Source organism: Struthio camelus, chromosome 8, assembly GCF_040807025.1.
Source record: "Struthio camelus isolate bStrCam1 chromosome 8, bStrCam1.hap1, whole genome shotgun sequence".
Lineage (NCBI taxonomy): Eukaryota > Metazoa > Chordata > Aves > Struthioniformes > Struthionidae > Struthio > Struthio camelus.
The window spans coordinates 21641696-21663483 of record NC_090949.1 but is presented as its reverse complement, the minus strand read 5'-3'; the positions used below and the strand labels follow the sequence as shown (position 1 = coordinate 21663483).

Genomic DNA, 21788 nt, shown 5'->3' with positions numbered 1-21788 from the left:
CCTTGGAAAACTAGCCTTATGATGAGATAATGTACGAATTCTAATTTTTGGTAAGCTGTACCTACCTAAGAACCGAGACATAAACTGTCTTTCTTGTCCTTGCTGTGACAAGAACAATAAACTGAACTCATTTTTTTGAGCACTGAACTGGTCATAGAAAAGAATTATCAAACTTTAGGAAACCAGCATCTTTATTCTTATTTTGTACTTGCGGTTTCCTCATAGTTTCTCTAATATGACACAGGGCCTACTGCACGCAGAAAAGGCACACATCAATGAATTTAAAGTCTCCATTTTATAGCGTGACATTCAGGCCAGGCCAGGCGAGGCAACCTGTTGCCAGCACCGACTCAGGCAGCAATTTTCGACAGGCCTTGGAAGGAAAAAGACACTCCCTGGAATAAGGAAACGAAAGGGGAGGGTAAGGCGTGCCCATCCCATCTAGGGGAGCGTTTCGGCCGCGGGACACCCAAAGGCCGCGGCGGGCGCGGGCGCGGCCCCGGCCCCGGCTCGGCCCCGGCTCGGCCCGGGAGGAGCGGGGAGGAGCGGGGAGGGGCGCGCCGCCGGCCCGGCTCGGCGGGGGAAGCCCCGGGGCCGCCAGGCAGGGTCCGCGGGGCAGGTGGGAGCCGGCCCGGCCGCCCCGTGCCGGCCCGGCTCCTGCCCCGCCCCGCGGCCGCCGAGGGGGAGGCCGGGGCCCGGGCGGCGCCGCCAGCGGTAATGGCGGCGCGGCCGCCCCGTCGGGGCTCCGCTGCTCACCTTCACGCGGCTCACGCTGGCCTCCAGGCGCAGCTGCTGCACCACCTTCTTCATGGCCGCCACGTTGGAGGAGCCCGACATGGTGGGCGCGGGCAGGAGCGGCGGCGGGGCAGCAGCAGGCAGCGGGCACACCCAGCCCCAACTTTCCGGCGCGTCCCAAACTCTCCCGCCCGGCGGCGCCTGCGCAACCGCCGCCCGCGCGCCGGGGGCCGCCAACGGCCGCCGCCAACGGCCGCCGCGGGGGGCGCTGCCGGGAGCCTGGGCCGCAGCCGGCGCCGTGCTGCGGGTGTCGCCGTGCTGCGGGTGTCGCCGCGGCCGTGCTGCGGGCGCGGAGAGGGCGCGGGGCCGCGCCGAGCTGGCAGGCGGCCCGGGGGCGCCAGGCCCTGCCCTGCCCGGCCCGGCCCTGCCCTGCCCTGCCCTACCGCCGCCGCGGCCCTCCGCTCGGCTCCGGGCGGCCCCCGCGGCGGCCCCGCTGCCGGGCGGCGGCCAGGGCGGCTCTGCGAGGGCTTCGCCGCCACACCTGACAAAAAAACACGCTGTGCAGGGTTCTCATTACGGGTAGTGGGTTATGGCTCTTCCACTTCGAGTCCTGTATTTCCCGGGAAGGTTAAATTACTCGGGAAATGCAGTTCGTGATCCTGGAGTCCTAAGTACTCCCACCACGTGTCCGATCGGGGGATCCTACGTTTCTGTGGTAAGCGACTAATTGATTCCTGCGGAAAAGGCCCTTGAAATTAAGGAAACACAAGAATGTGACTTTTTTTCATTATCTATATGGCACATTAGATGAGAAAACAATATTAAGTCCAAGCTATGAAATCTGGTTGATACTCTTAAGTGAGTTACTAGTTTGAAGGTTATTTTGAGGCACAGTGAATGAAATTGTTAAGTTTACTTTTGCCAGCAAGGACTTATTTGGTCCTTGCATCTGTGTAGGCCTAATAAGAATCTCTTCCACAACCTGGAATGTCTTTGGTTGAGACTAGCTGGGGAGAAATGACTGGACGTGCTAGCCAGGTGGTGTGTGGATGCTCGTTGCAGTACAGTCCTGAAAAGGACATAGTCTCCTTTAAGTAGATGTTTCCTATGGAGATGAGCAGGCCATAATTCCACTGTGGGACCTCATCTGGAAGGTCTGGTCACATAATGTTCAAGAAAATGTGGATGAGAACCAGAAGGGATGCAAGGAGGAGCCATTAAGATGGTAAGGAGAGCAGAAGGCTTGTTTACCAAAGTGTATGGCGTGTTTAAACTAGCAAAGCGAAAGTGGAGAGGAGGTATGACTGATGATAAACCCAGGGAAGAAGAGCTGCTCATGTGAAAGGCCAGCATTGGCACATGCACAGCAGGTGACTTTATACCTGTGGAGGACATCCAGCTAGGCTGAAACTCAGAAAGTCTGTAAGCGACAGAGTAGTGAGGTTCTGGAATAGCCTTCAAATGAGAGTGCTGAGGAAAATCCCCCAAACAGTAGGGTGGAACCAGAGTAGCTTATGAAAGGATTTTTCCAACATGGTTGTCTGATACAGTCAAGCTTCTTTGGAATACCATATTCCATATTTCACCATGTGAAATGTGAGGTATATGAATGACTTGGCTTCAGTGCACAATAATTGTCCTCTTACTAAAGATAACGCCAGACCTTGCAAGAATCCTATTTTGTGTCTTTAGATACCTGATGCAGTTGTATAGAAAATTAAATACAACTGAAGTATTTTTATTAAAGGACAAAGAATGTTGGAGGAAGTACTCCAGGGCAGATCCCTGCAGAGCTGCATGGCTGTGATTATGCCATTCACCGAGTTACTTAGGTGATCCTCGCTTGTGTAGAAGGTGTGGTGAACCTGTTTGTCTACAGTTAGCTAGAAGCTTTCGGCCTCAGTCCGGAAACAGCTTTTTTATTCCCATAAGTGGAAAACAAGAAAAGTAAATGAAAATAAGGAACATTAATGCATAACTTCTCTCATAACAGATTTATTGTGGAACTCGTTCTTAAAGAATGCTTAGATCAAAAAGAAAATTAAAAAGTCCATCTGGAATTCACTGTGGCCAAGTACGGTGATCAGTATGTTGTTCAGTCGAACAAGGCCTCCAACATCACAGGTGAGAGTTCTTATACTTTTTCTAAAAAAAAGTTTTGATTTCTTAAATAAAACTAAAAAAATACCAAATAAGCAACCTTGCAACATTTCTAGAAGACTTGAGAGAAAAAAAAATTCTTTCAACAGAGTAAACATAAAAATGATTCTTGTCTTGTTTATATTTAGTAATTCAACAACTGCAGAAATATTTAATGTAGCTTATTTGCATGGCTTCTAGTTATAGGGAAAGCTTTTCAGAAATTTATTATCTTTGCTAATACAATTTTAGTTTCACCACCAAAAATATCAAGACCCAGCTGTTAATAGTCCCATGGCTGTCACACGTTTGGGCATAATCTAAGTGAACTTTTTCAGAGCAGGCCGAGTTATTCTTGTCATAGACATTAGCAAGAGCACTTGTGTGATTCCAACATGGCTAATATTATCAACATCTGTGAGAAATATTTTGAAAATTTTTTCTTGCTTACAAGGTCTCGTTATGGGGCTTTGTACTACATTTGGATCAGGCTTTTAGGGCTTTGCGGTTTTTATGAGTTGAACAAGGCTGGGATTTTAGATGAAGTATTCAAATATCCATGACATAGACTCCAGAGGATCAACTATTTTTGGTAAACTCTATCCATTGCTGTCACAGTGACATGCTACAGGAGCATAGACTTGTCTTTTTTCTCATTTTTATTGTTGAGCTTGTTCTAACGTGAATTATTTCAATGGTGAGCCTGTTGTCAGTTGGAATTCAATCAAAATTTATTCTGAGCATCATTGTCATCTAGCACATCATAGTTTGTTCTAGTCCACGTACTAACAGCAAAGAAACAATTCCTACCTCCAGAAATTGAAAGTCCAGCTAAGGAAAACAAAGCAGAAAGGAAGAGGATTTAATAGCAGATCTATAGTTAGGATAACCTCTTCTTACTTGATTTAGTTGGTGGAGCTTCATGTTTTTTATGTCCCAGAAGAAGTGTGGAACTTCAAGCTGAATACAGTTTCTGCAGCTCTTTCTAGTAAATTCATCTCAGCTGGATTTATAAGGTGAGTGCAGTCTTGGGCAAGAATCTGACAGCACCTATAAAACTTTTAACTTCACATGCATGTTAGTTTCTCTGCACTGTCCTTCAGTCATTGGTACCACCGTTGCTCTACAGAGTAAAATTACGTCTGTCCAAAGAGACCTCTTCTCTGATGATCTCCAGAGGGTAAGCGGTGCCTATGACTAGCATTATGTGTCTTTGAACTATCTCAGGCTTAGCTCCATTGCAGCCCACGGTCTTAGACCACTGAAGTGGGATTGCTGAAGAATAATTTATATTGTAAAATCATAGTCTTATATTCTTTCTTTTTCCTTGAGCCTCCTTATCAGAATCTTAAATTCTGTCTCTCGTCTTGAAGCTGGCCCACTGCAGAAATGAAAAGACTTGCTATCTCAGAAGAGCCAGTAACTTTCCGGGAATCGGTATATGAAGTTTTGAAGTCTGAAGAAATAGCTTAAGTCATGTTTCTAAAAGGGAAGCGTTACGGCCCATGCAACCACCAGCATATGTCTTCTTTCCTCTTCAGTAATATTTCTGAACAGTTGCCTGCAACTGCATGTGCTATGTGTGCTCTCAGATAGCCATTTGGGAGGACTTGCTAATTAGTAATTCTCTAGGGTGCCATGCAATGCTACAATAAGCTAGTATTAGCAAACTAGCACAATGCTGGTGTATCAGTCTTTAAAAACAAAAAATATTTTTAAAATGTTTTCTTATTATAATCTAGGAGAGGGAATAGTAGAGAGGGAATCTTGCTGGTACTAAGAAAGTCGGAAGATTGTCGATAGCACTGTCCAGTCATGAGCCTAATGTATTGTGTGAGTCAGCTGAACAAAGGATTCCTAGATCTAAGTGGAGGACACTTCCATTAATCATAAAATTAGAGGAAAAGACTAAGTGTGTAATCGTCTATGGCCCCAAGTTCTCACTCCCATGAACTTGATTTCTCAGCCTCTGTGATCTTTTTATTTATTCCTCATTCCTTACCACAGAACCCATGCTCTTGTTATTTCTAGATGAGGTTGCTGCAATGAACTCTAGTTTGCATTACTTGTAGAGGAACACCCTGAAGCGAGTGATGTAGATGTGACTATGCTTCTGTTAGCCAGTGGCAGCAAAAGGGAAAAGTATTATACCTAGTTCCTAGCAGCCTTACTGGCAAGATGACTATTTTCAGATAAATTCCTGCTGTATATCTCAGGAGCTATATAACGTAAGTCATTTTCTCCTATGCTACATCATAGTTACTTGAATCAGATGTATTCCCCACTGTTTATACAGCTCTTAGGTCTCCTTGCTAATTTGGAAGGGCATTATCAGTGAAGGACGTTCAGTTCTAGAAATCCCTGTGAAGGACCTTACATTTATTGTGTTTCAGGGGACAGTGCAAGGGGCATATCTACTCTGAGCTTGAAAAAATGATGGCGAATGAGAGATGTTTGAAGGACAGATCATCTGCCTGCTCACATCAGGCCGCGGAAGGATGTGTATTGAATTATGTATCCCTCCTTCACATATTTCTTTATACGTTTGAAATAAATGAATAAATTAGGGCTAACATCTGCAGCAGATACGGGCAAAAAGAGGATGTGGAAGCAGTAAACAGGGGCTAAATAAGTGGTGTTAAATGTACAGAGACCAAGCAGTGTGGCCTACATGTGTCCACTCTGCAGCATGCTTGGCCTTAAATCTCCTTTGTCATGTCCTGCGCTCCAGGGCAGAATTACGATCTTGAGGAGGGTCCTCTAAGTTCAGGGTTTTGAAATAATGTAAGGGCAGCGTTGTAGCCCCTTGAAGTACTGGATGAAACTTCTATAGGCTGAAACTGAGAGTATTTTTTGCATACTTGGGCTGTGAAATGAAGGCACATAGGACTATTTGACAATGCAAACCCTGCTGGGGTAATACTGAAGGCCAGCCTAAGTGGAGGGAGCTGAACCTGCTGCATTCTTGTCTATGCTGTTAGTTACTGAGAATGGCATGTGCTATCCCCCAGACTATGTCTGCACGTTGCTTGAAGAGTAATAGCTGGCCTGGGCCAAAACCATGCTAGACAGTGTACCAGCACTTAAGCCGCATGGGTGATCAAAAGTCCTAGGTTGCCTAAATTTGCTCCCTGGTTCGTTTTACGTCGCAGCATAGAGGTAACCAGAATTGCTTATGTTCTACTGAAGAACTTGTGTATTCTTCTTGCACATCTTGTTTTATTCGGTGGAGGTGCTTTTTATTCTATAGTGATTTTCATACTGAGCTCATTACTTTACTCTTTGCATGGTTTCCAATAGTACATTAAATGATGTAATTCATATTTGCATCAGCTCTCTCTCGTCCTCTAGCTATGGTAGAATTGTTTGCACTGAAGTGTTTGATTTTGATTTAAATACATTTGCATGTGTACATACATGCACACGCCCAGCTATAAATTTATATTGGAGGAGATAAAATCAAAGGACTGTGTCTGGCCTTTAAAGTGGACAGCGATTAAGTCTCTTCTAGTGCATAGTGCTTGAAAGTGTGTATTCTACAGTCTTAGACCAGCCCCCTGTAACTTTGCTACCTAGATGAAAATGCTTTACTATAGTTTTCATTGCTTTTGTTATTCATCTGCGGATGAGCAAAAGCATTATAAAGTTTTCAAGTTTCAGGTCTTGATATTCTTTTTTTGTATGGGTTCCTAAAATAGGAATATTGTCAGCTAATTTTACCACAGCCTTTGTAATACAGTCTACCATAATCTGATGCAATATCCTGACTCTACCACACCAAGACTGTTTTACCTGTATGTAATTGAGTTCAGCTCCAGGAATATAGTTCCCATTTTTGGTCATTCTCTTCATGCAAGCCAATGTGTATGTAGCTTTATCTTCCCCCACTTACTAACTAGCCGGCGTTATTTGATCTTACAGATGTACTAATGAATAAAAACATTCTAGGGTGTCTCCTCACATCACACTAAGAGTGCTGCGGGAGAAGCTTGGAGAGTACCTGGGTGGAGTTGCAGTTGCAGATAAATTTATATTTTTAAAATGCATTGGGAAAAAACTAGCAGTGGTAAGTTAATACTTTTTTTTTTTCTCTAGTGCTATTCTGCTTTTTAATGCGGATTAAATACTGTCCTGCAGATCCTGCAGATTAAATACTATCACAAGAAAACAGGGATAACTTTTGGAGCACTGCTAGCATTTGTTTTTACACATGTTGGAGCGTAAGCTCTTATCAGAACTACTTCTTCGAACACAGGCACAGCTGGCCAGGTATATTAGAAACACCTTTTCATGCATCAGGCATAATTTTTTGCCATCCAGTGGAAGATACCAGTTTTGATAAATCAGTAAATTAATTAAATATTGCAAATCTAATTGCATGCAAGAAGTTCCCCACTATGGTCAATATTACCAGTACATGGTTAGGAGTATGGTACTTGAAGACTTTTCAATGAAAATTGAGTATATCAAGATTCCTCTAAAGGTTCCTGCTGTGACCTTCCCAATAGCCTCTAAGATCAGTCTGTGGCTGGACACTCCTCTGTGTATAGATTGCTAGTTAGTCCAGTAATACAGCCTGAGATTTATGCCATCAAAAAGCTGCATCTCTAAATCATAACTGTTCCTCACATTGATTCCCTACATAGTTAGTTATATTAAAAGTTATAGCTAAAGATTAAATAAACTTGAAAATCAGTCTAAATGTTTATTACATAATACTTATGTCACTTAAGTCTTTGTGTAAGTACAGAATACGTTTTTCACCTCTTACTCACTTCTGCCTCTCACAAATTAGGAAATTAATTACAAGCTGTAAATTTGGTGCGGTTCTTTATCTCATTTGTAGCCATCGCTAAAATTGCCCTCTAGAAGACTAGAATAAATATTAATAATGTGCAAAAATTAGTTAGAAAAATCATGAAGACAAACTGATAGACTGTGACAGGATGTAAATCTAAAAATATGCAAATGTTTTCAAACAATTCAAGTGTTTTTAACTGAGTAATATTAAGTACAATTGAGTATTTGCTTTCCCACTGATAGTTCTGAGGTAAATGGAGAAATTTTGCAGCTCCATTGAGAATGTCAAGAATATAACAAAAAATTCTTTATTAATTAGAGAATTAAAGATATTACTAGAAACAAGTGAAGATTTTAGCAACAAATCAAAGATACAGTTTTAATTTAGGGGATTTAGTATTGCTTGATATTTAACTTTGCAAGGAAGAATAAAGCAATAAACCAGCAAAGTGGTTTATTTGTTGTTTAGGGTCATGGTAACCTCGTGCAATTATATCTCCATGATCAAATATTTGTTGAGGTTTTTTCCAGGCTTTTGTTTCACAATAGTAACAGTGTAAGCAATACTAAGAGCTGTACCCTGCTTGCAGAGTAAGGACCTTTTAATGAAAAATAAACATAAACCAAAACGTTGTTCATTTGCTCTTCATTTTCTTTCATATAGCCTATGAGTGTAACAATGAATCACTGGCATTGCCTGGCCATAACTGAGAGCAGAACATGGCCTTAGTTCAGTTTAATTATTTCATTGTTTAAATGTAAGCTCAGATTTCATTTTCTCTGCTGGAGCGCATCAAATATACGTTGTTTATCTTAGATTTTGTTTTTCAGGAGAACTATATTGAAAGCAGAAAGTTTGTATCACACAATGGAAATTAAGATAAAAAACTGAAGAAATATATAGAAGTGTTTAGGAGAGTGGTGGATTTTCTTTATGTATATTTAATATTTTGCAGTGTTGTATAAGCTGAATAGAGCATACAAACTCATCATTTCTATTCAGATTCAACATGAAGCAACTTCTGGTGAAGACAGTCGAAGACCTTCTTTTGCTGTGATAGTTGGATCACGTCCTTTGAACCATAAGAGAAAGTGCAAACGATAAAAATGTTTATTCAGATATCCATGTACTCTTGTGGGTCTGATTTAAAGTTTGAAAACTAGACAAAATGTTTCAGTGTCCTGTCAGAAAACAAAATAGTATTCTGTGTTGCTTCTGCCCCATCAGACCATTCCAGAAGAGAGTACGAAAAGTGTAACGTGTAAAGATGATGACAGAATATATAAATTAAGTACTAGTGAACATTACTGTTTAAATCAAAAATTATTTTATTGGTTACATTTTCATTCTTTATCTTGTAAGGTGAAAGCAAAGCAAGAAGCAGAACTGGAAGTGAAATCATTTGCTCCTCCTTATGTATGTATTGTATGGCTTTTAAACTACCATTTTCAGGAATTTTTTACATTGCACATTTCTTCTTTCATGTCTGATTAACATACTGCATATTTTAGGCACTTTATCCTGAATTATATTTATTACCTGGAGTGGAGTACTTTGAAGATGTTTATCCATTATCATCATCAACTCAAGAAAGGCATCGCTTTAACGCAGAAGCTAGTAGATTTGGTCACGGGTCAAGAATATCCAGTCTTCCCCCCCACAAAAATGAAAAAAGTAAAGGATTTTTAGAAAGCAGAAAAAGCAGTCATCTGCCAGAAAATCAGGAAGTGCACAGTCCTCTTGAATGGGATGAGAAAGAATCTGTTCTGATTCTGCACACAAATCACGAGCAAGACCAGAACAACAGGATTCAAGAAAAACAGATTCAGCTTAGAGAGAAAGGTAGGTTTATCCAATGTAGTAAAGGAGAATGAAGAAGGAAGAGAAGAATAACTCTTATGGTTAACATTTGCAATAAAATAATTTTTCTCTTTTTCAATGTCAATTATTATGCAGATCAAAATGGATCCAGTGGAGTTCTCTTTGTGCCAAGGAGTTCAAATACTGCAGATGGAGAATCTGGGAAGAGCCGTGTGCTTCTACAGAGCTCTCAGCAAAATTGTCGCAGCCAAGATCAAAAAGAGCATAATGCTCCCAAATGGAATGACAAAGCCAAAGGAACTGCTCTTACTCTTCATGTAAACCGCAGTGATGAACAAGGCCAGGATAACCAGACCCCCCCAGATTATATTAAATATCAAAAGGGTACTGTTCCTTGTCATCTTCTTGTGAAAGCATGCTTTTTAGAAAGTGGGTACAGCAAATATAAGACTGAAAAGAGTCTTTAGTCATAACATAATTTGGAAAATTGCTATCAGAACAGTATTTTAATTTTTTAGTAGAAAAATATCTTTCAAAGAGCTGTAGTTTTTACTTTCAAGTAGCCATTCTTTATCTACTGATATAGGAAACACTGTAATATAATTGATGCATTTGTTTAATCTTTTTTATGTGAAAACAAATTGCCAAGCTGCCACTTGTTATTTGTAAAGCTAGGAAGATAGTGATCCCATAATTATAATTCAACAGGAATTTTAAATGAATAAATCCTGTTGTCAATAGATCAGGGAAAGCAATTTACTTACTTCCACTTTCACTGTCATTTTACCCATGGCTACATTACTACTGGAGGGAAAGTGTTTCCTTCCCTCCCTCCGATGCAATGTTGGTCTATTTTTATGCTATGACCAGTGTGATTCTTAAGACTGCGGTGAGAGGACTCTCTGACTAGACTACAGAGAAAAATACTACAAAAGGATGGAAGGCTTAAAGCACAGATAATGCAGCTAAGCTAACAGTTCTGTGCCAAAACCAAAAATGTTTTTTGAAAGAGATCTATTAGCCACTACTTCCTTTAAATTGTAGTGTCTTTTGGATACTGGAGGCCGTTAAGTCTCTGAACAGTTATCTATCTAGTATTCTTAATAAGCCTAAATTTTTAGTAATGACGAAGAAAGAAAGGATGGAAATATTTAAATTGGATTTGAATAACCACTATTCTAGTATTAGCAACAAAATTGTAACCTAAGTTGTTTTTGAAGAAATAGTTTTAAATGACAAGTCTCAATATACGAGTAGAATTTTACAGCTAATGTACAAAGGTGACCTTTGGCCTATTTTAAATTTTAATGAGCAGTTACCGAATGAGGCAATATTCAGATTTTCATAGGTCTGGGAACCTTGCAGAGCTTAACTAAAACAAATCCTCTGGATATCCAGCCCTTTGAATTAGAAAACAAAATTTAGATATTATGATTTTGAGAGTTGTCTGGAGAGTGTATTAGACAAGGCTTTCTCAGATGACTTTTCAGTAATTTCAGTTTCCAATCATAATCTGTCAAAAATAGCTCTGTCCTTCCATCACCATATTAACTGAGGTATGAGTTAGGTAAATATACAAATACACGCGCGCGCACACACACACACACACACACACACACACACACACACACACACACACACACACACACACACACACACACACACACAGAGGTATGTTTATGTGTATACATACGTATGCACAATTGAAAAGTTTTCTGAAATGTAATTTTGAATGATAAAGGCTCTAGAATTCTATCAGATAAAGGTAAAGTCATTCAGCAATTTTCTTTTGAAATATTTGTTTATTTTGTGGATATTTTTAAGTAGATAACATTTATGTGTTAACTTATTAAACGTAGAACATTTTACTGTCCCTTTCTTTGCTGGCTCTAGTTTGTAGGGGATCTTCAGTCACTTAAAGGTGGAAAGTGTTAGATACAGAATTAACTTCGGGAAGGTGAAATAGTTAAGTGATTTCCTTATCTGTGTTATTGTTCCCTGTACTAGTTACCAGAATTACTTAGATATAAATTCTCAAAACCAGAAGACCATTTTTCACCTTTATTTCTTTCCTCTATTATTCATACGACGTTTCCATACCCCAGAGAGAAGACTGTTTATTGAATTGATTCACTGAATTTCTAATACAGGTTGGAAAGTCAAGGCATTGGCACTCAAAAGAGTTTGATCTTTTTTTTTTTTTTGAGTGTGAACTAAACATTTTGTTCATTTTCTTGTCACAGAACTAAACCCACTAAACCCTGAATTGCTAGTTACAAACATGGAAAATAATGAGCATCAAGAAGATACCAAACTAAGAAGGAGCAGAACACAGGATTCTGAAATTCCTAAAACGTGGGAAGGCCAAACCATAGAATATATATATAATAACCAAAGGTTAGTATATAATGATTCTGATAAAATAATGGGTAATATTAATTTGTAATTAGAAACTTATTTTAAAGACTTCAAATAAATGAAAGAGAATGGAAAAAAAAGAAAGCATTTAATTACATAAATTTTCACTTGCTTCTTTGTTTTGTCTTTAGTTTGCAGCGGTACAGAACTGGCAAATCTGTAGCTCATCCTGGTGAAAAACAGGATAACCAGGTGTGTTTTCCAAGGTAACATGTATTAGTAGTGTGGAGCAATAAACACAATCCTCCACATAGAAATAATCTTAATTTTATAGGACTGCTAACTCATTAGAAAGATGAAATATTCAAATGTAGGCTTGAGAATAATTCCGAAAAGTTAATTCATAGTCTGCTACCTTGCAGATTTGCTAATGAAAAACCAACTATTTATAAAAGAATGAAATCCTCAAAAGTTGTTATTGCTGTGGTTATCATTTAATAGAAACTAGATATACAGTAATTATTTCAGTCTTATTAATATTAGCTGGATTTGTTCATAGTTGCTTGACAATAATGTTGTATTGGTTTTATTAGTGACATTTTTATAAATTCATATTTCTTATGGGATGAATCTTAAAAGCCTTTGCTCAAGCAAAACTTCTGATAAAAGACCTGCAATTCTTTAAAACATATGTGCGATCTAGCATAATTGGAACATATTTAGGAAGGTACAAAGCACGCACATGCAATCATATATATGCAATTGAAACATTGGTAATAGGGAATAAATAGATGAAACTGTCACATTTGAGCTCTTGCACAGAAGTGATTTTTGTCTGGTAGTTAGAAGAGTGGAATGGTAGTGGAGTCTTATGAAAATAATAATGACATTGAAAATCTGCTTTTATAAATTTTACTTTGGAAATGGGAAGTCCAGCCTTTGATAAGCAGTGAACCAGGCTAGTTAATTCCAGGCTCTCATGGGAGTGTCTTGTGGGGTTACGGGCATGCACAAGAATATTTAGAGATAGTCTACATTTTCCTGGGGGAGACAAGACAGGGAGAGCAGATGGAAACATCCTGTAGGCTGCCTTTCTGAAAGGAGAGGAGACTGAAGAGAAGGGACAGTTTTCAACATTTTCGCATACCGTTCTACAAAGCTTTTAAGCAAAGAGGCATTTCAGGCACAGTGACCTTTCTTCAGAGGGGCCAAACTTGTCTGTTTTGCCTACTGCCATTTGGTCTAATAAAAACATTACTTCCCCCACCAAAAACATATATTCTACTACTAGGTTTTTCATCTGTAGATTTGTCTTTGGGATTAATTATTGTTTCAAATTTCACCCTGCTTTGGTTATTGAAAAAATATTTTTAAGGGATTGTTTTTTGCTCAGAAGGACTCTCATACCAATTATGTGAAGCACAGTTTCCAGTAAGAATTCTTTCCTTAGCACAGAGAATTGGATATGGCAAGTGTTAATGGATTTATCTACATAGTTTGTCTACTGCTGTAGAATGTAAAAGTTAGCTGTAAATAAGTGTCTTAATTTGTCAGTTAAAAGAAGTTTACAAAATACAAGATTATAGAAAATGCTGGAATTGGGTAATTTTTCAGGGGTACTGAAAGATTCATCATTTAATAAAGTGTCTCTCTCAAATGTGTGTGAAATAGCCCACTATAGTTATAAAATATTGACATTCTGTTTAACTGATACGTGGCATTGTGGAGGTCCATATTTAACTATGTTTAACTATTTCTGTATCAATTTTTATTAGTTGGTAAATACAATACCCTTCTGTTAACTCTACAAGCCAATACGAATCTCAGAAAGTTGTTTTTTCTTCTAAGCTCTTTCTTTCTCATTTACCATCCCCAAGGATTAAAGTACTTTGGCCCAAATTTTGCCCATGTGTTCCTCTCTGTAATTTTGTTTGCAGAGGTCTGGCTGTTTAGAATGTGGTAATCATCTCTCCTGATGACACGGTATAAAAAAGCTTACATTCAGAATTCAGATTGAGCCCTCCTGTTCATTCAGGTCACTTACAGGCAGGCCGTAGCTGTGTGGGATGGCTGATGATAGCTTATAGCTCGTATTAAATCAGATAAAGACTTTTCTCATGTGCAATGTAACTATTTAGGATTACAAATTATGTCTTCTTGTTGTGTCCTTTCGCTCTCTAGGCAGATGAGAAAAACCAAAATCCTCTTACATGTCCAAAAGAATATCTTTCTCCTCCTAGCCCACCTTTTCTGGCACTTTCTGTGAACGCAGCTCAAGTTCCTGCAATTCAGGCAGAAAGTAAGTACGTGCATCCAAGAAGTCAAAGGGGAGTGAACCGGCATCAAGACTGAACAGTTGATGAAGAGAAAAATGTATATTTTTCTGAAAGAACTTGTACGTGCATACATACATACATTTGTTCACAATATTGTTACAAAGGTTAAATTGTGGTTGGAAAATTCCAAGCAGTTATTGCATAGCTGTTCACAGAACATGGCAAAGGTTCCCAGTGCTTGAAAACTCTCTTGTGGTCTTGTGGATGGAAGGAGGTAGTGAGCGAGATTGGATAAAATACTGTTGGCTCAAGTGAGAATGTGGCTAAGATGACTGCTAAGAGTATGGCTAAGGATCGTTGCTCGTGATCTAGAAGAAGGATAGTGAGAAGGATTGACCCATTGTTGCAGACTAGGGAAAGCTTGAAATACCTTATTCTGCCTATACTAGTTAGAGTTTAAGGAAACATTTTGCTACAGTTTACATCACAAAATATTTTGAGCAGAATGTAGTCCTCTGGAGGCTTTTCTGGCCTCGTGGCAACAGTTTTCAACATATGCAACATATAGCTGAATGTGGTCTGAAAGTAGTTTTCGTGATACATAGTCTAGGCATTTAAAAGGGTATTTACTTGTTTGTGTGCGTATGAATGGCTGGATGCATGCTGAATTTCTTTTTTTTTTTTTTTTTTTTCCCACCTTTCCACCAGTACACCAGCCTCTTCCAAGAATCAGAGACAGGATATTAAAATATAAGAATTTGTACTGTCTGTTCTGACAGAGGTTTTGACATGGTTTATGGTGGCTGCATTATGAAAATCTTGGTTGATCTTTCCCACTTACAGTATCCAGAAACTTGCTGAATTTAATTATATTTTTAGAAAACAAGATGGCAAAACAACTGCAGGAGATGAAGAAAGACAGAAGAAATGTGGAAAAAACTAGAGAAGACCTGCTCAAAAAAGCCAAAGGGCTACTGGAACAGAATAAGCTGAGGCGATACCATGGTACAGTTTTCATTTCTGTTGAAACTTGGAATGATTGAGAAGTGACACTGAAACCAGTGTGAAAATGTTTGTCTATTTGTCAGTGAGCTTAATTATAAAAAGAGCAGTTGGCTAAGCAGTAGCTCTGAGAAGGCTCATTTGTATAACATTATGGTAGATAGATTCAAGGTGGAAATGTCTGCTTCTACTCCTTTGTGGCAGTCTTATAAATCTAAAAAATATCCTGGCTTTTATAAACCATTGAAGTTATGTCACATATGGACATAGAGTATCCGGAGAGCTACTTCAGACTTCTTCCTTGAGGCCCAAGGCAATTTACATATTCTAAAACTGCCTTTAAACAATGGTGCTTACTCAGGTTTTGTTAGGACTTCCATTCAAACCACTATGCTTCAAAGCATCATACTTTTTATATCTCCTATCAAATGGTATTCAGCATAAGGCATGGAAATTGTAAGCTGTCATGACAAGCTTGACAGACCTCATTTTTTAGAAAGGGTAGAATCTCATTGAAATCCTTCCCAAAATTTACTCTTAAAATTTTCAAGTTTACACTTAAACTAGTCTCCCTAAGTCACCTTCCAGTTAATACAGAGATGAGCTTTAATTACTTCTATGTTTTGAGAGCATTGTCTTGGTGCTTAAATAGAGCTGAATCACTAGGAGTCTCAGCTGGATCATCTGTATCTTTATTGGCAAAGGAGAAGCCACTTCTTCCAGTTATTCTCTAAGGGCATGGCTACACTGCACTCTGCAGCATGGCGAAGTTGTTTTTTAAAAAAGAAAGCTTGGGTACTTAGAAGCAGAGAATCTGTGGTAGCGTGGAGCTGCAGGCAAGCTAATTTGTCCTGCTGAGATGAATCCTAAATGCATTGTCTTACATTATGTTATCCAGTTAGGTAAATTAAAGGTTATTTCACAAGGATTCAAACAGCTTCTGCAGGTTCTTACAGAAGTGCTTCTACCTCCCAATTATTTTAGTCAGACCTGTAGAGTTTCATTAAGTAAGTGCTTTCACAAACATTTCTTCACAAGGAATGAAGGGTACATCATATATTGTAGGCACAGCAATACAGTCTATATTTAATTTCCTCCTAAGATTGCCACAGTGGCAGTCACTCTAAGTTATATATTCTGTAGTCCTCCAACAGCTGGATTCTTTTTGTTAAGTATCTGAGAGGAAGTTTCCTGCTTTCCTAAAGTAAGCCTTGGAAGAAAGGCTGTGAAGCTGTGGAGTTCAGATGGTTCTGGGCATACCAGTCTGCACAGGTCTGGAGTCCTTGTTCAGCCAAAAAATGCAGAACTGCCAGGCTGAATGAAATTTAGGTTCTGGAGCTTCTGTCATGTGTCACGGGACAGTCAGAGCCCTTTGTTTAGGGGATTACTTGTTCAGAAAATTCTTTTGCAATTTATAACAAATTTCACTTTAGCAAAGACTTTCACTAATGAAAGCTACTGCTATATTTTAATATGCGTATTGGCTAACTGAATCTTGTAAGATCAGTTAGTTGTTACTGGGTTGTTACTGTCGTCAAAACATCTTATGATAAGGTGAACAAGACTAAACAGTACTGTGGTTTCCTTTGTAGTTCGTGAGGAATGGAAAAAGAAGTACTTTGAAACAAAAAAAGCTACAGTTTCACTTGAGGACATTTTAAACAGACTAAGACACAATCTAGAGCTTTACTACAAGAAGTTACTTTTGCAACTGGAAGCCAGAGATACTCGAAAACGACCAAATAATACAACAAATTCCAAGGTATTTGTGCATATTATTTAATCTATCATCTTTTTACACAACCTGATTTTTATATAAAATACAAATGCAAGTAACCAATTCATCATCAACCAATGACTTAGAAAGTAGCTCTAACAACCAAATAATGTCTTTCAGTGATTTGAGGTGGGGCAAATACAGAATTTCTGAATCCCATTCTTAGTAAGACTAAAGAAATTCTTGAGTCTGACCATTTGAAGTCTTTCTGCTTTGTGTTTGTTTCATGTCCTCTGATAGCAAAAACCCCTTTGTTCGGTGTGATTAATGACTTGTTCAGTTCCACATGGTTCTCATCATCCCCAATTTCAAGTACAGAGGTAATGAATTCTAGTTGTGTTTCAAGGAGAAAAAAAATCCCTGAGGCATTTGGAGTGGTTGCACCTGAACTGTTGTGCAACTATGAGTTCTTTGTTAATGGAAATACATTTTCAAATCATGGGAAGCTCAGAGAGGAATTAATAAAAAGATAAAAGGAATGGGGAAAACACCCCTCCCAATAGTTAAATCTGTTAACTAGGCAGGCATCCGTCAGACAGGGAAGGGACAGCCTCTGGGCTTTGTGGCACTGATCCTCGGTGCTGCTGAGCTGGTGCCTTCCATCAGCTCTTTCAGCACTGGTGCCGCTGATGGCTGAATCCAATGATCCAGTGATGCCTGAGCAGCCCCCGACTAGGCTAACTGCCCCCCCCCCCCAGCATCCTCCTTTGCCGTTGTGTAGCTTTCCATGTTTTCTCAGCCGTCTGAGCCAAGGTTACACAGCTGTGCTCTGTCAGAGGTGGGCCTTGAACACAGACAGCTAAAGCCCTTGGGAAGGGGGAGCTTACAGCAGGAGTTAACAGAGGGCTACAGCTACCACCTAATGACTCTTTGTGTAGGCAACCTGATCCCGTCGTTTGTTTCAGCTAGAACTTTAATAGCATTTTTAAAGGCTTGGACCATCAAGAGAAGATTACCACATGCACAGCCATTCTTCAGGGTTACTGACTCCAAGGGAGCAAGATTGACTTACGCTAGCTGAGTATCAGAATCTCCATTTTGAAAATATGAATTTGAGTTTTACAGTTAATTCAAACAAAACTAGGACCACCCACAGCTAACGCTGAAAAGAAGGGTTTATCTGCGTTAGCCATTCACGTGGGTGGAGCAGTCCCATGAATAAATGTGTTGCCTCTGGGCTAAAGTGAGGGTAAGCCTGTGAGGGAAACAAAAGAAAAGACTATTTGTGCCTTTTTATTATATGTATGTGGAAAGTACCCATAAAAACTCATGGCAAAATGTTGTGCTATTACTCAAGAGAGCTGCTCTGGATCTTTTAACTTCCCAAAGCAACAGGGTATGAAAGAACTTTCACACCTAGCTGAAGGACTCACTGTTGAAGAGAACTGCCCTGTGGAAGAGCAGAGTGCTTGCAGACTAAGGCATTTAAAACAGGATAGCCAAGCATGTATTAGGAACTGGAAGAAAGTAAAAGCGTTGGAAAAAGCATTTACAGAATTATTTCTGAGTGGGGAATTCACACCTTATGACTAAAGAGATGATACATTATCTAATAATGCAGAAATACATTGAAGCTTTTATGTTGTTGTTTCACATAGAATAACACAATCATCCGGATTATTACAGTACAGCATGATATTGATCAACTGAGGAGGAAGCTGGATGACACAAAAATGAAACTCATAATAGAAATTAAGGTACTCTGCCTCTAGCCTAGTGAGTCTTTCAATTAAAAGAGAGAGTGGAAATATTCTGTATAAAAGTGCAGATTCTCCTCAAACACTGGAAGACATAAATATTAGCTGAACGGTTCTTATTTTGAATTTTTATGGTATTGGTGTCATTGTAGTTTTATCACTTGAGCCAAATTACTTCAGAACCTCAGGTTATTAGCTGATTTTGAATGCATAGCAGTCAAGCACTTAAATTGTCAAGGCACTGCATAGGCTGGGCTTCACACTCTCATAAAATTCCTGTTCCACTGTAAAGGTAACTGAAGGACCATGTTAGGTCAGGTGTAGATCAGTGGGTTCCCCCCCCCCCCCCCCCGCCGTGGTTGGGTGGGTGGGGGAACTGGTACAAGGAACAGAAATGGAAATGGCAGTCCAGCCTGAGAGCAGTGCTCTTCATGGGCATCCATCACTATACTGCCTATGGCTTCCTTTGTAAGGTGAATTAATGGTAGTGGCATTTACATTAGATAGCTTTTCAGCTTTGAATTCTTGAAATTTGTGTCTTCGATGTGACAGAATACACGCACACCCCGCCCCCCCCCACCCCTATTTATTTGCTAGTCTAGGGTGGCTGCACTCATCATGCCTCCTAAAGCTGGGCCATTGTATAACAAAAAAGTGAAAAGACGACTGAATTCTAGGGTTGAGGCTTGACAACAACAAGGCAAAGTACAGAAACAAAGCAGTGCTAGAACTAGGCTATCTTGTTAGACATAAACGATTTATGAAAAGATACAGTGTATATGCCGCCATCCTGCATGAAATTCAATTTTAAATGCATATGCATATCAACTCCAAAAACTTCTGTTAATTACAATTCCTTAAATTACTGCTCTTCTGTAGATGAGAAAACAAGCAGCATCTGATTTACGAGCGCTGAGAGCAGAACTGACACAGAAGAAGATTCATTCAGCTTTAATTCTCCACTCTGGAAAATCAGGAATTTAGGGGGATGACACAACTTAGCGGCTGTAATGTCTACTGAAGCTCTGTAATGTATATAGAAGCTCAGAATTTCAAAGCATTTGTTTTTTAATAGTCTTAAAGTTCTGTTGTGAAAAGACATCAAGTATGTAAATATTGTGGCATTTGTATACTAAGCTACTGAGGTACTGCAACTCGCTTGCTTCTTTTTAAAGCTTACTCTTATTATAACACTACTCAACTATGTAAACATGCAGTTTAACCTAGTAATGTGGCTAAAACCCAAATTATTTTAAAAGTGCAAATTGTTTAATATCATAAGTATGTTGCTAGTCTTTTGTAAACAAAATATTTGCTAAGCAAGTATTCCTATAAACAAAGGTTCCCCCAATTGGGGGCATATGCATTTAATTCTTGAGCAAAACAAGTTTTCTATAGAACTAGAGCAACAGTTAGTTATTTTTTCTTTAGCTATTGCTTGATACTACATAGATAGGCCTTTTTATAATGACAGAAAAATACTAGTCCATGTGTTATGCAGTATGAACAAAATCCCAGATAATCTTAGCTTATTTCATATCCAGCAGGGTTTTTTTTTGTTCCTTTTTACAGGAAAGCTACATGGAGAATAGCCAATTCTTTAATTAGTGGAAGATGCAAGCTTTGTCTTGGACTGTTGTAATGATGCTCTTGGTCTGCTTTACTTACAATACTGGAGACTATTTTCCTTCAAGTTCTTACACGTGCTCCGGGAACAAATCTCTGACAGAGTAATCAGAAATGTCTTCTTGCTAGTTAATTTTTTCCAGCATTCCTGTGTGTTTCCTTGCAGATCCAGACATTATTACAATAGCATGCTAGAAGTTAATGATGTCAGCTAAAAAGGTGACTGGGCTGTGTTTATTACTGCGAGTGACATCTGTAATAGGATAAAAAAAATTGTGCAACTCTTGAAAGGAGGAAGGAACTTGCAATGTCTTGAGCCAAGCCACGCTTTTTCCAATTTATTTTTTTAAAGAAAAGATTTAACAAAAAGTTTTAAGTATTAAAGTATTAAAACAAGCACATTTGTGCAATTCAAGATTGAACTGTCTTATTTAAAAAACACGCAGGTCTTCCATGTTCTGGTTTTTATGTATGAAAAAAGAGCTTAAGCCATCCAGATTCTGCTTCTTGAAGTAGGCATTATAAAAAACTAATATTATCAGTAGCAGCAAAACTGAACTAGTAAACTGAAAAGTGTAAGAATAATCTTCCAAGCAAAGGAATAGGAAATTCTGTCAGGTTTTAATACATGCAATCCACAGTAGTTTGTGTTGTGTGCCCTGCCTCTGTCACTACAGATTAGATTGTTCTGTATGCTCTTAGAAACACATGGAATCCTAATACAGCTCCTCAGGGGCTGAAAACTTAGATATGGTTCCACAACATCATCCTGTCTCATTCATGGGAAGATGATCGAACAAAAACAGGCCAGTGCACCTTCAGAAATTCTCTGTCCTCACCTGTGTCAACAGTCTCCAGTTTCCAGTGCTGCTGCTGATTTTTGAAAAAAATATTCAAGGTATGGATATAGGATTTTGAGAGGGGCAATGAGCTAGAAATCACAAATCATAGCTGGTTTTTGCTTCACAGCAGGCAACTGTCTATTGGAAAAATCTGACCACTCTCCCCACCCCCACAAAAATCAACTCATGATCCTTGCCCGCTACAGGAAGGAGAGTTTTGTGATATAGTCATCTTGCCTTCAGTCAGCTTTTTGTAGCTCTGCTCTTGCACTTCAGAAAAATCTCTTAATTTGATGCCAAATATCTCATGTTATCGTAGCATAGGTACATAAATGATTAACGTTAACTATTTAAGACTTTGTATGTATGTCAAATAAATTAATGTTTGTGCAAAGTTCTTGCATTCAGCTTTTAAAGCCAGAAGAACCAGAGGTCTAGTGAAGAGCCCTCTCATCTTCCACTCAGGAGAAAAGTTTTATATGTGGGAGCAGCAGGCTTCACGTTCAGCATTCTATTACCTGTAGAATCACAGCAGTCAGACGGGCATATAACAATTACAGGGCTTTCAGGCTATGGTGGTTTCCCATTAACTGTTTAGCCCTCCTGCCCTTTCTCCCTAAACAACCACACACACACACACACACGTACCGCACACCTGCGTCCCCAGGCAGCAGTACACACACACACACACACGAAAAACCCCCAACTGACTAC

The 21788-nt window shown here is 39.4% G+C and overlaps 1 protein-coding gene across 5 annotated transcripts; it reads left to right on the top strand.

Annotated features, from left to right (window-relative positions):
• The first annotated feature begins 281 nt into the window (after positions 1-281).
• SPATA1 (spermatogenesis associated 1) lies at positions 282-21468 on the top strand. 5 transcript variants are annotated; one of them, XM_068952668.1, is made up of 15 exons: positions 1305-1450; positions 2729-2859; positions 3784-3890; positions 6823-6940; positions 9038-9091; positions 9187-9517; positions 9632-9880; positions 11740-11893; positions 12046-12106; positions 14036-14153; positions 15010-15135; positions 16725-16894; positions 18508-18606; positions 19486-19613; positions 20179-20640. In XM_068952668.1, the coding sequence occupies exons 2-14, from the start codon at positions 2824-2826 to the stop codon at positions 19588-19590; spliced, it is 1728 nt and encodes a 575-aa protein (XP_068808769.1). In that variant the 5' UTR covers positions 1305-1450; positions 2729-2823; the 3' UTR covers positions 19591-19613; positions 20179-20640. The 5 variants fall into 5 exon arrangements, with proteins under 5 accessions (XP_068808766.1, XP_068808769.1, XP_068808768.1 ...); XM_068952667.1 differs by having other exon boundaries at positions 1315-1450; positions 19486-19638; positions 20179-20250; XM_068952665.1 differs by lacking the exon at positions 1305-1450 and adding an exon at positions 282-421 and having other exon boundaries at positions 19486-21468.
• The last annotated feature ends 320 nt before the right edge of the window (positions 21469-21788 follow it).